The sequence below is a fragment of the Pithys albifrons genome, chromosome Z (genome assembly GCF_047495875.1).
Source record: "Pithys albifrons albifrons isolate INPA30051 chromosome Z, PitAlb_v1, whole genome shotgun sequence".
NCBI lineage: Eukaryota > Metazoa > Chordata > Aves > Passeriformes > Thamnophilidae > Pithys > Pithys albifrons.
Genome location: NC_092497.1, coordinates 14,993,878 through 15,008,492, shown reverse-complemented (window position 1 = coordinate 15,008,492; position 14,615 = coordinate 14,993,878). Strand labels below are relative to the sequence as shown.

Below are 14,615 nucleotides of genomic sequence, written 5' to 3'. Positions count from 1 at the left end.
TGGCTTTACAGCCCAAATGTTACTGATGGAGTCATTTAAAGCCATGGGAGCTGCAAACATAGGATGGCAGCCAGGATTTGTTCTGAAAAACTTCTATTAATAGAAATGGGTAGTAAGAAGATGAAGAAACCAAACCTCAGAAGCAGAATCCACTGAAAAAGTTAAAATATTTAAATAATAGTAATTCTTCTGTTGAAAGCCTCATTTTGAATTAATTAACAATAGATTTAGAGTAAATAAATCAGATATAATAGGAAAATTACAGAAAGACAATACCCCATTAAGAGTGGAATGTACTTTATGTAATTTACAGGAAAAGATCCTGTTACTCCTTTGTTATTCACATGACTAAAATAGATGGCAAGGACTTATGGAAAGGCCAAGTATCTGCCTCTTTAAATGATAAATTGTAACAGTGAATGTTTACCATTAAAATGCTATTTTTTTAGGAGAATATAAACAATGGAAAGTCTTTTTTAACAGTGTATTTAATTTTGATTGCTGAAGCAACATTTCTGCTAAATTACTCTGTTTTGCTGTTCCATGGAAGCAGAGGTGTCTCTCTATTCATCCATACTGTTATAGCTGCAGACTGGAGAGAACACAATACATGACAAACAGATAGCACAACTTCAATTTTCCTTCTCTTCGTGGCATCTTCAGTGAGCTCACCATAGCTGTGAATAAAAGAGCAAAGATGATATTTTTCTTATCTTGGCACTGCCTTTCATTTTCTTTATACCTAGTACCTCTTAAGCTTTTAAAGTATTTAGTTCCTGGAATCTACTTTATTGACAGATCAGACTTGTTATGTGTAAGAATTTCAGTAATTTGATAAAAAATGTGGGGTTTAATTTTCTTTAAATAGAAACAAAGTTTGTATGAGTACTCTGATATTGATTTACAAGCTGCCATTGTTTATAAATCAGTTAAAATTAGAAAAATGACAGGTTCAAGCTAAACTATGATAAGCAGCTCTCCTATCATGATAAATGAAGAGTTGGTGCTTTTTTTAAAATTAAACTCTTCCCAAGCAGATATACAGACAAATGCAGAAGTCTCAAAACACTGAAAAACTGCAAAGACTATGTTTTAAGTTAAAGCTTTCATGTTTCTTAGGTTGCTGTATAAATGTTACTGATTTCTTGTCCCATTAAAGCCTACTTTCCTATGCCAATTCTCTCCCCATTAAGGCCTGTGTTTCCCCAAGTTCATAGAGGCTCAATGACAGATTTTAAGCTGGCTATCTTAGCAGTTACATTGCATTGGAAACAAGAGGCAAACCTCTTCGAACATGATTAGTGTGAGACATGTTAAAGTGGATTGGGTTTCACAAAGAATGTCCGCGCTTTGAAAATCCAGACTATGAAGCATCTTGCTTTGGGAATAGAAAAAAAACAGAAGATACAAAAGCTCTAATTACTTGTGGAAGCAAATGCCAGCACGTTTCTAGTCAGCAAAGAGAGGGATATATACAGTTCTCCAGTAAAGCAGAAAGTATAATTGAGAGGTAGTTTGAGGCATTATTATACATATTAATACATTTGAAAATTACATGGGTTTGCAGATATTTGTTTTATTTTGCTCTGAGCTACACACAAAGCTTTAGAGACCAGAAGAGAACAATGACAGTATTAACAACATATGTAATTCAAAAATATATAAACTTTAGTTTTCTCTCAGAAAAGGTAGATCACATAGTGGAATGGATGAAAATTCAGCAGCAGTTTTCCAGGCAACCAGTGCAACCCATGAATAACTTTACCTCTTGAACTGATTTGATTCAATCATGTTGATAAAAACATTCATTGCTCCTTACTGGAATGCTCTTTAGAAATCTTGACATTTTTTTACTCTCATTTCTTCCTATTCTTTGAAGATTATGTAAAGAAATTATCTTCCACCTTTAGGTCATTAGTGGGATTTATATCCTCATGTCTGAAGTGTGGATTTGTCTTTTTTTTCCTTTTTTTTTTTTTTTGCCATGTTTGTTAATACCTGTGGTTTTGGAAGGGGCAAATTAGCATCTTAACACGTAGGATGCAATACTGCAAAAACTTTAATTACAACGGCCTCGGTGACTGTTTTCTCCTTTCCCTTTTGCATGTATTCCTCAGCTCAGATTCAACATCTCACCCAAGGTCATGTCTGATCACACTTTCGCAGTCAAACCCCACCTTAAGAGCTCTATTTCAAAAAGTGAGTCAGCAAAATTTTCTTTATTTAAATACCTCAGAAATAGTCGGTTACTCTCCAAGAAATTGTTCCTTTATTTTGTGGTTGAAGGAACTGCTTCTCATTATACTGGCTCTGGAAACTTAGACAGAAGGAGAAAGAAGGGTTGTTATTAGTTGTTCCCTGAAATTTTATTACCAAAGCCAGTTGTTACAGAAGCTGTTAAGTGAGAACATGAAGACCAGAGGATACAGGACCAGAGCTGGCCCTCCAAGGAATTGTTGACCTCAGGGTGAACTGATAAACTGAATCTGTCTCCGTCAGAACTCTTTCCAGGAACTGTTTTTGACACATCTATCTACCAGATAAACTTCTACACACATATCAACAACTTTGATGAAAAACGGTCATGCTGAAGTCAAAAAGATCAGGTTTCTTGTAACAGTTCAAAATGGCTCACAGAGCTTTATCGGGCTTATTCATTCACCGATCTGGAAGCAGCCACGTAAATACTTTGCCACTGCTAACTTTAAGATGCTTCTCCAAAGACAGGTTGGACATGAGAATAGAAGATACGGCTTTGGATCATTCTCAAAGGGAGAATAAAAAATTATTGCCAAAAAAATTAGATCTCCAGGGAGTGTTCAACTAAGGCGCACTGGTTTGTTGATTTTGTTTTTCCTCTTTTTTTTTTTTTTTTCCACGTGAATAACCCGCTGCAAAAGGAGACGTTCGGAGCACCGGTAGACGAGGCTGCGGGGCACTCGGTCGCCCCACCGCCAAGGTCAGGGAGGTGGCACAGCCACCCGGGGCAGCCTTGCCGGCCTGGGCCCGAGCGCCACCCCGGTTACCCACGCCCGGCCGGAGCCAGTCCCGCGCTCCCGGGCGGGCTCTGCCGCCGACCCCCGGCCCGGAGCGGGGACGATGGGGCCGGAGCGCTGCGCGCCGGCGGGAGCCCGGGGCCCGGTGCGGACCCACTGGGGCTGGGCCGTGACAACCCTTTCCCCCGCGCAGCCACCCGGGGTACTTGGGGCGGGTTCGCCCGCCGAGCCCCGGCAGTGCCCTCCGGCCGCTCAGCTCTCGCCGCCGTGGCCGTGCCGCGGGAAGGCGGGAGGGGCTCGGCGGGGGCTCGGCGGGGCGGGGGGAGGCGGTGCCGGGCGGGCGGAGCCCGGGCTCGGCGGGGCTGGGGCCGGGACCTGAGCTGGGCGAGTTGGAACGAGCGCCGGCGGCTGCACGGCAGTGGAGGTGGCGGCGGCATGGCTTCGTCGCAAGGGAAGAACGAGCTGGTCTTCGCTGACTGGATGGCAGCGCTGCCCGGCAGCCTCCACAGCACCCCGCTCACCAACCTGGCCATCCCCGGTAGGTGCTCCGGGCTCCCCTTCCCACGGCCGCCGTGCGCCGGGAGGGCGAAGCGTTCGGCTCTGTTCAGTGCTCCGCACACAACGCTGGGGACGCGGCGCGCCCCGGCCACGCTGCCGTGGGGCTCCGTGAGTGTCCCCTTGCCCCGGTGCTCCGTGGCCGTCCCTTGCTGCGCTGCCGTGCGGAGCAGGTGCGGGAGAGGCGGCGGCGGGACGCGGCTCCGGCGGCCCCGCGGGCGCGGAGTGCGCGGCTGTACCTGCTGCCGCCGGGGTGGGAAGGGAGCCTTTTCCTGCACCTCCGGGCTGGCGTAGCAGCCCCATTGGTAAACCTCGCTCAGCTCCCAGGTGCCACATACCGCCTGTTTCCTCGTAAACTTGTGCGGCGAGATGTGTCGAAGCGGGGCCGAGCGCAGGGCTGCGGCTGCCAGGAGCGGAGCCGGGCTGCGGCACTGTGCGTGTTCGTGCCTTGTTGCCGTCAGGAAACGTTCGATTTCAACACAAATTCAAGTAAGATGAGAAATGGCAGGTGTTGGGGCTGGGGCTCTGAACTCTTTCTTTCCTGCTCTCTCAGCTTTTTTTTTTTTTTGGTAAGGTATTAACAGTTGTGGACTTATGCAAAATACATGGTCAGAATGCACAACAGTGATTGATTCAGATGATCTCTGGTTTGAGGGACCACCTCGTTTTGCAAGACCTCTTTCCCAGCATCCCGTCTTGTCTGAGGTGTCCAAGAAGAATGAGGTTTCAGAGATGCTGAAGCTCTAATATCTTCTAAGCTTATCATGAGAAATGTTCACTTCTTGCAAGTTTTGTGTATTAGCTGCTCATGTTATATGGATTTTTATAGCGTTAAAGATATTAATACAATATATTTGTAGCTGCTATTTGCTGGAATATATTTTCTGTAGTTTCATTTAAACACAGGTGTGCCCTTCTAAAATTATACGTCTCTTAGTTTCTTAGAGTTCAGACAAGGCTGTGTCTAGCATTTTACTTGCTACACTGTTTTTTGCTGTTGGTTGAATATATCTCATATAAAATTGTGTCCCTCCAAGGCGTAGGAATCCAGCGTCTACAGTTGTTGCATCAAATTATGTTGGATCAGTAAAAATCTTTTGGTGTTAATAACTTTTTATTTACCTACAACTGTGGAATGTTCTTACTCTATACTAGCTATGGTGAGAAATGAGTCTGTTTCTGATTCACGGTGGCTTTTCAGGTTAAATGTATTATAGTTTTGGAGACTTTTTCCCGGTTTGAGGGCGTCATGATCAAACTTCCTTGCTTTCAGATGCGAAAAAATGCCTTTGATGTGCATCACCATTAAGTGATTTCCTTGGCTAAAGGAAGCATTATGAGGCAGGCACATCTATCTCACCAAGATCTCTTTGTTACTTTCTCACAGCCTCTTTGTAAAAACTGTCCACAGTTTTTCACAGTGGACGTTTCTCAGGACTTTGGCAGTAATAATGCAAGCTTTCACACCTTGTTAATATGTTTAAATTGAAAACAAACACACAAACCAAAACGAACTTGCAGTGAGCTAGCTATAAATGCCAGTTAATCCCGATACAGCATTAAGCCGTGAACAAGTTCTGTGGGCTGTAAGTGCAGAGATTGATCCCTCACACTGGCAGAAGGATTTTGTTCACATAACAACCATGAACACAGGCTTGCTGTTTGTGAAGTTAGCAGCAAAACTTACATATAACTTGAGTGGCATTGTGTTGAGGCCTTTGATGTTTGTCCTGTTAGTGTAAATTAACACAAACCTCTTAACTGGCTGTCACTTTTTGAATGCCAGCTTTGGCAAATAGAGTCGTATGGGGAGGGGGACAATATATTTCTTATGAAATTATCAGTCAGTGAAATTATCAGTGTAATCTAAATATTATCTTCTAGCATTTGGATTTATTATTATATTCAACATATAGTCTGGAAGTACACAATATGAAGTACAAAGGCTTACATGGGATTGGTTTTGTCCTTTGAAGAGAAATAACCTTTCACTCATTCCTAATATTTGAAAGTTTTCTCCCATATGACTACAACTGAACATTAATGATAAGTGTGCATAGTAGTTATTAGCATATAACTAGTGTTCAGGTAGATAATGCAAGAAATGTGTCAAATCCAAACACTCATATGTCAAATTGGAAATTAACGTGTAAGTACTAACGTATTTATAGAAGTACTGCCATGTCATATGAATAGCATTTTATTTGCATTAGTTTTTTTTCTCCTTTCCAGAGGAAGTTATCTTCCTTTTTTTTTTGTCCCCTCCAGCAGGATTTAAACATCCCTTGCACAGTATTAACATTGTTTTTGACCTTAATTCAGATGGATGAAATTCAGTTATGGAGCCAGAGTCCAACAGTCAGTCCAGTGCAAATGTTGAAGAAAACAATTAGCTTGAAAATGTTAGATTGACTTTTTCAATAGAGTGTTCAACTGTATTAGGGGAGAAATATTGTTTTATTAGAAATCATCAGTACATTTTTCACCATTTAGTAGGAGTGCTTGAAACAGTTGATACTCTGTGTTGTCTTTGCACAAATATGCTTGTATGATTTAACTATTGTAAAGAGAAGCACAAAACCCATCACATTGTGTCATGACTGTATGTAAGCAATATTGTTGAAGGAATGTTCTGTTCATAGTATGTTTAAAAACATTGATGACAGTATTTTATTGGTCAGTGTGTAAGCTTATGCAGGCACAAATTTATACGATTTAGCACCACTTATGCTTTCATAGTCAGCGCTGGATTTTGATAGCATTTCAATAAGTTCTTTTACTAATTTCTTTCTCCACAGTTCAAGCCAGGTACTTTGATTTTCCGGACTCCAGAAACCTAGTAAATGAAGCAGAGATCTCTAATATAATGTGTGCCAGCTTTGTCCATCAGAAATGTTTCCGTTTGAGTTTCTTCCAAGTATGAGGATGATGCGTTATACCATTATACCATGAGATTTAGTTCTTTCATTGTGCTGCCTCTGTCTGTGTTCTCCTACAAGTGGCAGATTTTCCATGAGTGATAATAGTAGCAAATAATAATACACATTTTTTGGGAAATAAAATAATCCCTTAGTTTCCAGAAAATGCCACATGTATGTATTCTTCTATTGCTGTGACAATTAGAAAGGGTATTTTCTTAGGACTTTAGGCCACGGTGTATGTCTTCTAGTGGTTGTAAACTTCCTCTTGTGTTAAAGAATCATCTATCTGGCTAAACTTGCAACAATTTGACTAAGGAAAAGGTGGAGGATTTTGGATTTTGGTGTTTGGGGAAAGGATATTGGCAAAATGTACAGGCTTTTGCAGTGCCTGTTCCTCTTTGACCAGGATAAGAAATAGGTTTTTAAGTAACCTGTAAATTTTCATGCCCCTAAGCTAAGGCTGAAAGATGAGGTATGAAGGGCCTATATATTCTGCTGTGTCGATGTGCTCTTATCTGGGTTGAACATACGAGTTATGTGTAGTGCAGTAAGTAGACATGAGTAGGCAGCATTTCTTCATGAACTGATCCACTCACTTGATCAATAAACTTTCTTATTGAAATCTGTAAATATGTATCTAATTTTATATGTCTGAGTTTTAAGTCTATATAAGTTTATATAAGTCTAATTTTGTATTAATATGTGTAAGACATGTTGCCTTTTCCCCTGGTGCTAATATTCCAAGCTTCCAAGAAGTTTAAAAGAATAATTTAAGATGAAAAAGAGTATTTTCCTTCTCAAGTAACTAATCCCTACACCAAAACTGGTGCTAGCCTAAGATCTGTCATAAGCCGTCCCTATGTGTGCTAGGGACATGCCTGTCTTTCATATACTGTAGATAAAATCTTCTGAATTAATTTAACACCCAGAATATCCCTTGAGTGCATGATTTTGAGAGTTTGGATTCTTCAGGCTTGTGTTTCATGGAAGAGTTCTCTGCTTTCTTTGAACAGATGAAACTTCTGACTTCAGCATGTGCTCCTATTGCTCGAGAATGCACTGTGAGTGATACAATTCTCAGTGCCAGTTATTTTCACAATGATGTCAAGTTGGTTGATATGTGTGGTTAATGTGGTTCCTTAAAAGAAATACCCAGGACCTAAGTGCTTCTGTTGTTTTCCAGATGAAACTGGGGGGTTTGTATTTTGACAGACAAAGTTCCTTGCCCATCAGCTGGAAAGCAACTGTTAGACACAGCAGAGCAAACTTGGCTCATCTTAAATAAGCTGTTATCAGATGGATTTTTTTAGCAGTATCCGCCTTTAGGAAGAGGCTCTCTGACTTGAATTTTGTTTTCCACTATCATGCTTTGAAGAGAAAGAGCAAGACCTCATACAGAGTTATTTTCCAAAGAGGAAGAATGTATGTTTGTGTCAAAGATGTATCAGGAGATGGAAGATGGTATGGGGAGACTTGGGAAAAGCATGTGTGTTACTGTAGCTGGAATATTTTAGTAATTTTTTTGTGAATGGCAGCACTACTGAGTTAACAGCTCTGTTTCAAATACTTCAACTTCCATTGTAATACTTGCAAATTTTCAAGTGACTATTTTGTTTCTTGGACAGATGCTTCTCAGCCCTGTGAGAAAATTATTTAATGTTAAAAAAGGACAAAAGTTCTTCCTTTTTGGTTACACAGGCACACAACATTTTCGTTTGAGTTTCATTTAATTTAAATGTTATTAGGAAGCTATTTATTTTTGAGCTTGATCATCTGATAATTTGGATTAAAAGTGAAGAGTGATTGTCTTTGAGAAGGTCTTGGGACCTGTTTCACCCTTCTCTGTCCTCTAGCAGTCAACAGAGTATCTCTGCTTCACACATACAGAATCACATGCAGAATATTCTGAGTTGGAAGGGACCCACAAGGATCATTGAGTCCAACTCTTAAGTCAATAACCCACACAGGGGATTAAACCCATGACCTTGGCATTATTACAACAAAGTTTTAACCAACTGAGCTAATCTCATCTGCCAGTGTCTGTTTCTGTAAAAAATTAGCTCTGTCTAGAATTGTAGGTTGATGATGCAGGTAAATTTATAAATAAGCCTATAATGCAAGTCACCCTTTAGCTTTTGACATGCATATAAGTGTCTAGAAGAGCTGTTTCTTCTTCCAGTGTGCCGTGCACTAGATTTTCAGTGTTCTTCTATCAGAAATAAGTACTTTATGCATTATTCTGACCAGAAAATGAGCAAAGATCCTTATAACTGATCTTCGTAACTTCTTTTAGGATCGCTCTTTTCCTCCTTGTTGATGGTCTTCTTTCATCTATGGCTTTTATCCATAAAATGGTCTCGCACTGGCTAATGTGTCATTTCCAACCCTTTTGAAAGTATTCCTGTGTGAAACAGTTTCTGGTGACATTTGCTGTTAATTTCTCCTGCTGTGACATGTTTCTAGCACACACAAAATGAAGTTGTTTGGTTCTTCGCGCTGCCAAAAAATCAAACATTTCAAGCTCTTTGGTTACTTGCCCATCTGCTACTAGAGGTAATTCGAAGCTGCCTTTGCTTGGTTTCCCTGCAGGGACTGTTTATTAATCCAGCAATCTCTGCCCACTCTGTCTCCCGTGGCTCAGTTCCAGCAGAACAGCCTTCTCTGACCTGCCTTGCATCCCATCACTGTGGCAGGTGCAGCAGAGGGAACAGCTTTGTTGCCATCTGGAATTATACCTGTCTCCAACTCATTGAACTCCTGTTGTGTTTTATCTCTTCTCTGAAAATTTCTTGTTTGTTATGTGTATCTAGACTGTCCTTACCTTCTGACAGTTCTTAACTTCATGTTTGGTATGTGTGTTATGGTTGGTAACTTTCTGCACCTTTTACTATAGCGCAGCTTGAACTGTGTCTTTTACACAAATGTACCTGACTTTGAAGATCCTCAGATACACACACTCAACTGTGCCAGTAGTTTAAAGTGCAGGTGCAAAGTAGACAAAGTTATGAAGACTGTAACTCTAAGCCCCCTAAGAGGGTTATGCAATCTCTTCTATTGCTCTGCATGGAGATAATAATTACAATTTTAGCTACTTATTTAGAAATTATTTATATATAACTTACAAATAGTATTCACATTTAGTAGACAGATTTGTGTTTAACAGTGCTACTCTTCAAAGAGCAGCCAGTTTCAGGGAAAATAGCTTTCCTACCCATCCTGTGCCTTCTTCAAAGTAGGGACAAATTATAGGTGCTTAATTTGTGAACAGATCTCCTTGGGCAGTCCCTACAGTATAGCCTATGGGACACTGCAAACAATATAATTTGAAAGAAAGATGGATCAAAATCTGGAGGTTTAGATTTTAATCTAAAGTTTTACAAAGTTGAATGGTTTTTCATTTGACCTACTGTAGAAAACCTTGGTTTAATATTTACCATTATTTTGAACAGCTGTATAGTAGCAGTTAATAACTACAGAAAGGCTAAAATATATGATTTCCTTTCGAAAGTACAGATTTCTATTTTTCTGTCTGTTTTAAAACCATCTCACAGTTTTCACCATGATCTAATTTAAAACAAATTGCTAAAACTGTTTTCAGATGCTTTGCCACCTTTTAAACCATCTCTGTTCATATCAAATAAAGTTAATCTTTGCTTCACCTGATCTCTTATCTGGTTAGCTCACATACCTCATGCTAAAATACTTGGTGTTTCAACTGTGAAATAAAGTACTGTAGAACAGCTATAAAAAGAGAAAGGATGGGAAGAAAAATGGATTTACTTTGTTGTGGTTGCAGGATTTGCTCCCCTCTGTGTATGTCACTTAGGATGTTTCAGATGATTGGAGATATATGACACATGCTGCTGCTGTGAAGGCAAAAAATTATCCATGAAGTTTACTGGATTATAAATTTTACTTGCAATTTTCAAAAACCAAGATAAAGGGCACTGAACTAATGTAGCCTTTAAATAAATCCTGTAATATTTTCTTTTTTATTTTTAACTAAACAAAACCCATTGGGTTGAATATTGTACTTTATGCTTTACCTTGCTGTCATACTGTTGTCCATAATGTATTTGTGTTGTAATAGATTGTTTAAAAGTATTGAAAAAAAAATTTGGCATGTATTTATATTTTGGCAGCCATGCAACTTGGTTTTACAATTATGAAAGCTTGCTAAACTGAGACTTAAGTAAGAGAAGGAAAGATGTAGAATAGATAAGTTATGCGTAATGCTGTGCAATCAAACTGATGTCTTAGAGCTTCCAAGTTTATTAGCTTGTTTGTTTTGCTAAATCCTGCTAGAACTTTAACCTTCAACATACATGCTTCAAGCTAGTCTGGGTGTTAACACTAAAACCAAATGGCATGTTTGTACATCTTCTGAACCTGCATGTGAATGGAATTGTCTTCTGGTGTTTCACTGAGATGCCTGCCATTGAAAAGTAGGAGAGAAATGAAAAAGTTTGACGCATTTTCACTAACTGTGAAACTGCTTAAAAAAGGTGTGAGAAATCTCTGCTGTGTGTTCTTCTGTGTAGACTGGGCTTGTTAATCTCAAGAAGACTGCTGATACTGAGGCTGCCCTTACTCTCAAGAGAGGAGCTCTTGGTTAGAAAGTCTGCTCCGTGGGTTGTGGAACATTTCATTGATCCCTAGGCTGTGCTTTGGGATAAAGGATGCTTGTTTTACGCTGCAAAGCTCATAAGTTTTGGTGGAGTGCTACTTTCCAGCCATGTGAATGGTACCTAAAAGTTGCTTTCAGCAGAAAAGTCTGAGCAGGTACTGATTCCAGTTGCTACCATAGGAATCCCAACACATTTCCTATTTTGGATCAGTCTGTCTTTCTCTTGAAGCCCTCAAATTTTAAAACGCTGTTCTAATTGTATAGGTCATGTTCACAGACACTATCTCAGAAGTCATGCAAGCTGGGCAGGTGGTACCCCTTATATCCCTTGTGTGAGGATGCATGTTTCCATCATGTGATCCAAAAACATGAGTATTTTGTTTTGGTTCCCTCAGACTTCAAGTGCCTTACCCTCAAAAGTGGATCGTATGTATATGATGAGTAGATCAGGAGATCACTGTGAAGCTGCTGCAGGAGATACCTGACAGTTGCTTTTTCCATTCCTGGAGAGAAGTAAGGACTACATTGGCACCCTGTGTGGCACTGTAGTAGAAGTGAGTCATTCGTTGGTGCACTGGGGTAAGCAGAGGCTGGACGAAGCTGGTTTTGAAGAGAAATTCCCCAGTTATCCTCAACCACAAAAAATGGGAATAGGGTGTTGATTACAAGTTCTCCAGAGACAAAGATCTAACTTGAGCATAGCTGATGCCATGTTTGTCTGCATTCATCTGCATCTTCACTGCACTAAAGAAGCACTTGTAGGGTATTGCTTCATTGGATCCTCAGAACCTATTCTCAGCAGGTACAGCTGAAATTGTGTTTGCTGCTTGTGAGAATACCTCATGCAAGGCATCAGTGTATGTTTTTGGTCAACAAACTGCGTGTTTGAATTCTGGACTACTTAGGCCATGTAAGTGTGTGAATCCAACACTGCAATTGTCTGGTTTTGACCATTTTTACATATTGGTTTGTTGTTTGAGTTGTGTTTTTTTTTTAGTGCTTCCAACTTTCTCCCATCTGGTACAGTTCTCTCACCATTTCCCGGGTTGAAGTGCAGCTTTTCCAGTGACATGAAAGTACTCAGTTTTGATGAACTGTAATCTGCAGAGCATTGCTTAACTGGAGTGCTGGCTTACTGTGCTTCTGGTGTAACATTGGCAGCTGTTACGCTTTCAAGTCAGAGAGAGTGCCTCAAAAAAGTCCAGGACAGCAACGAGGAGCACATGTCTAGACATGCCTCAAGGCTTATCTGGTAGTGCAGGCTCTTCCAGTGAGAGGGAGCTGGACTCGTGCCGTTAGCCAAGTGTTATTTAGTGTGTGTGCCTAATCAGTGTTTTGAGAAACACTTTATAAGTTGACAATACATAAGGAGAAAACAAGCCAGCTTCAGTAATTCTTGAATGTAGCTGTATTATAGGGGAAACAAGCCAAGGGACACTGTGAGGGACATGAACAGCACATGTACAAATGAATACTGTTACTTCTAGTGTGCAAGAGGCAGGAATCCGTTTAGAAGCCACAGTGTAGAATATGGAAGAAACTGGGATTTTTAAGACTAGTTTTAATGAACTGGCTGAAAATGCTTTAGGCTCTTTTGGCTGTAAACAGTGTGAGTGTGAACCAGTAAAACTAACACTGACTGCTTTGAGAGTTTGGGATTACGCAGTGGTGGTACTGCAGAGAAATTATTGGCTTTTGTGACATTATGTGTCTGGCTTTGTCACATCCTCCTGCTCTGCTGGGGTCAGAATAAGTTTCTGGAAGGTTGGCTGGTCTGGTCCATGTTAAATTTCAGTTCCTAGCTGCTTGTTAATCTACTTTGCCCTTCACAGAATTCTTACAGTTTCCCTTGGGGCTACATCCTTTACAAAACCAGGCATAACGTCATTGGAAAGTGACTTCAGTTTTGCAGGAGACCGCTGTTCCTATTTTCACTAAAAAACGCAAGGAGGACCAAACTGAGCCAGGGTTACACTGTTTGGGTGATGCAGATGTGGAGATGCATGGCCAGAAGATGTGCTGTGCTGAAAGAAATGATGCGGTTCAGTGCCACAGCTCTAGTGTCATCCCTGACTTGTGCCATGGAAAAGGCTTAAGGACAACATGAGAATAAAGAAATATTCCCCCTATACATATCCCTTTGCGCTTCTGCCCTGTGGACTTTTTAAGCCTATAAGTTGCATCCAAATTATGTTGAATAGCTTGATGGCCTGTTTTGTTAGCAGGCTTTAAGGTGGAACTCTTGCATTCTTACAGAATATGTCCCTTAGTCTGTAAAGGAGGCTGGAGAAAGGACTTTCCCTGTTCCCCTTGACTGCTGGAGAATACAAGGTTTGTACAGCTGAGGGGAGAGGGCACAAGAGGGTTTGTGACATAGACTTGATGGGAGAACATGGCTCAGATGAGAGCGGACTGAGACAAGTTGGGGTCCCTGCTTCTGGAGCTACTTAGGGTTTTGACACCAACTAGATACTGGATAGAGCAATATTATCTATGCTGGGGGCAGCAGATGCAACCTGAATGCCACCACTGCAGAGAAGTAAGGGCATGGCTGGACATCCTCTTCATTCTCTCAATGCTTAGTAATTTCTGGCTACTTAACATCCATATAATTAAACATTTCTCTGAACTAGAGGAAACCTGTCTTTCTGAATCGCATCCTTTGTGCTCTGCTGCCTTAGAAGGACTAACATTTATGGTGGCCTCTTTAAGCCCAGCCTGCTTCTGGAGTAAGTGACTAAGCCACCAATGTAATTTTCAGAATTGGATTTTGGCTTTCTTTGGCATTGCTTTCCCAGATGTGCTAAGAGAGACAAGGTTTCCTAATCTTTAAACCACCTATATTAGGCTGTGTATTAGCTCTAATTTTATCAGGGAGAAGGAAGATGCTGGTGTCATTATTTTAAGAGTTTAATAATTAAGTGTTTTCATGTTTCAAAAAGTTATTCATAAGCACTGATAAACAAACTTAATTCCTTGAAAGCAGCTTCACCAATTCAAGTGGAACATAATGCCTTTTCATTTTGAAGTTGTTATTTTCTTAAGAGCATGCTGTTTCTGGACCATAGAAGCCAAGAAGCGAAATGCAATCCCTTTTACATCACAATTCCCATCAGGGGTTTCTTGAACTATGTCTTAAGTGTGGCATACAGGCCAGAAATACTTACAGAATATATAAAGCCAGTAGAGATGTGGACAAGTAGTATTCCATGTGGAAATGGCATTTGAAAGTAAGTGGGGTATAGGCTAACAGTCCTGTTTCCCTGCCTATTGGATTAAAACAGTGCTTATAAATCATCTAAGACAAAGTAATGTGTTTTAAAAGTTTGCACCAACTTACAGGCAAACTAGGAAAGATCCAGAAGGAAAGAAGGGAGCTATGTTTGGTGTGAACTTTTGCTGAAGTTCAACTAATTTTTTGGTTTGGGTGGGTTCTTTCTTTGGTTTGGTTTTCAGCAGTTTATTCACTGACTGACAGGAGAAATTTTTGCTTTAGTCTGACTGGGTCTGGTTTTC

The 14,615-nt window shown here is 40.6% G+C and overlaps 1 protein-coding gene and 1 long non-coding RNA gene across 2 annotated transcripts in view; one reads left to right on the top strand and one right to left on the bottom strand.

The window, feature by feature from the left end:
- Positions 1-609: 609 nt before the first annotated feature.
- On the bottom strand, positions 610-3,761 carry LOC139684904 (uncharacterized). Its single transcript, XR_011699994.1, has 3 exons — positions 3,522-3,761; positions 2,232-2,317; positions 610-677 (listed from the first exon to the last, which is right to left on the bottom strand). It is a non-coding gene; the product is annotated as an uncharacterized lncRNA (long non-coding RNA).
- The window catches only part of PLCXD3 (phosphatidylinositol specific phospholipase C X domain containing 3), a 96,852-nt gene continuing 85,646 nt past the window's right edge, over positions 3,410-14,615 (top strand). Inside the window, exon 1 of the mRNA XM_071581304.1 lies at positions 3,410-3,534. Coding sequence (XP_071437405.1) covers positions 3,432-3,534 — 103 coding nt within the window. The 5' untranslated portion in view covers positions 3,410-3,431. The remainder of the gene's footprint in view (positions 3,535-14,615) is intronic.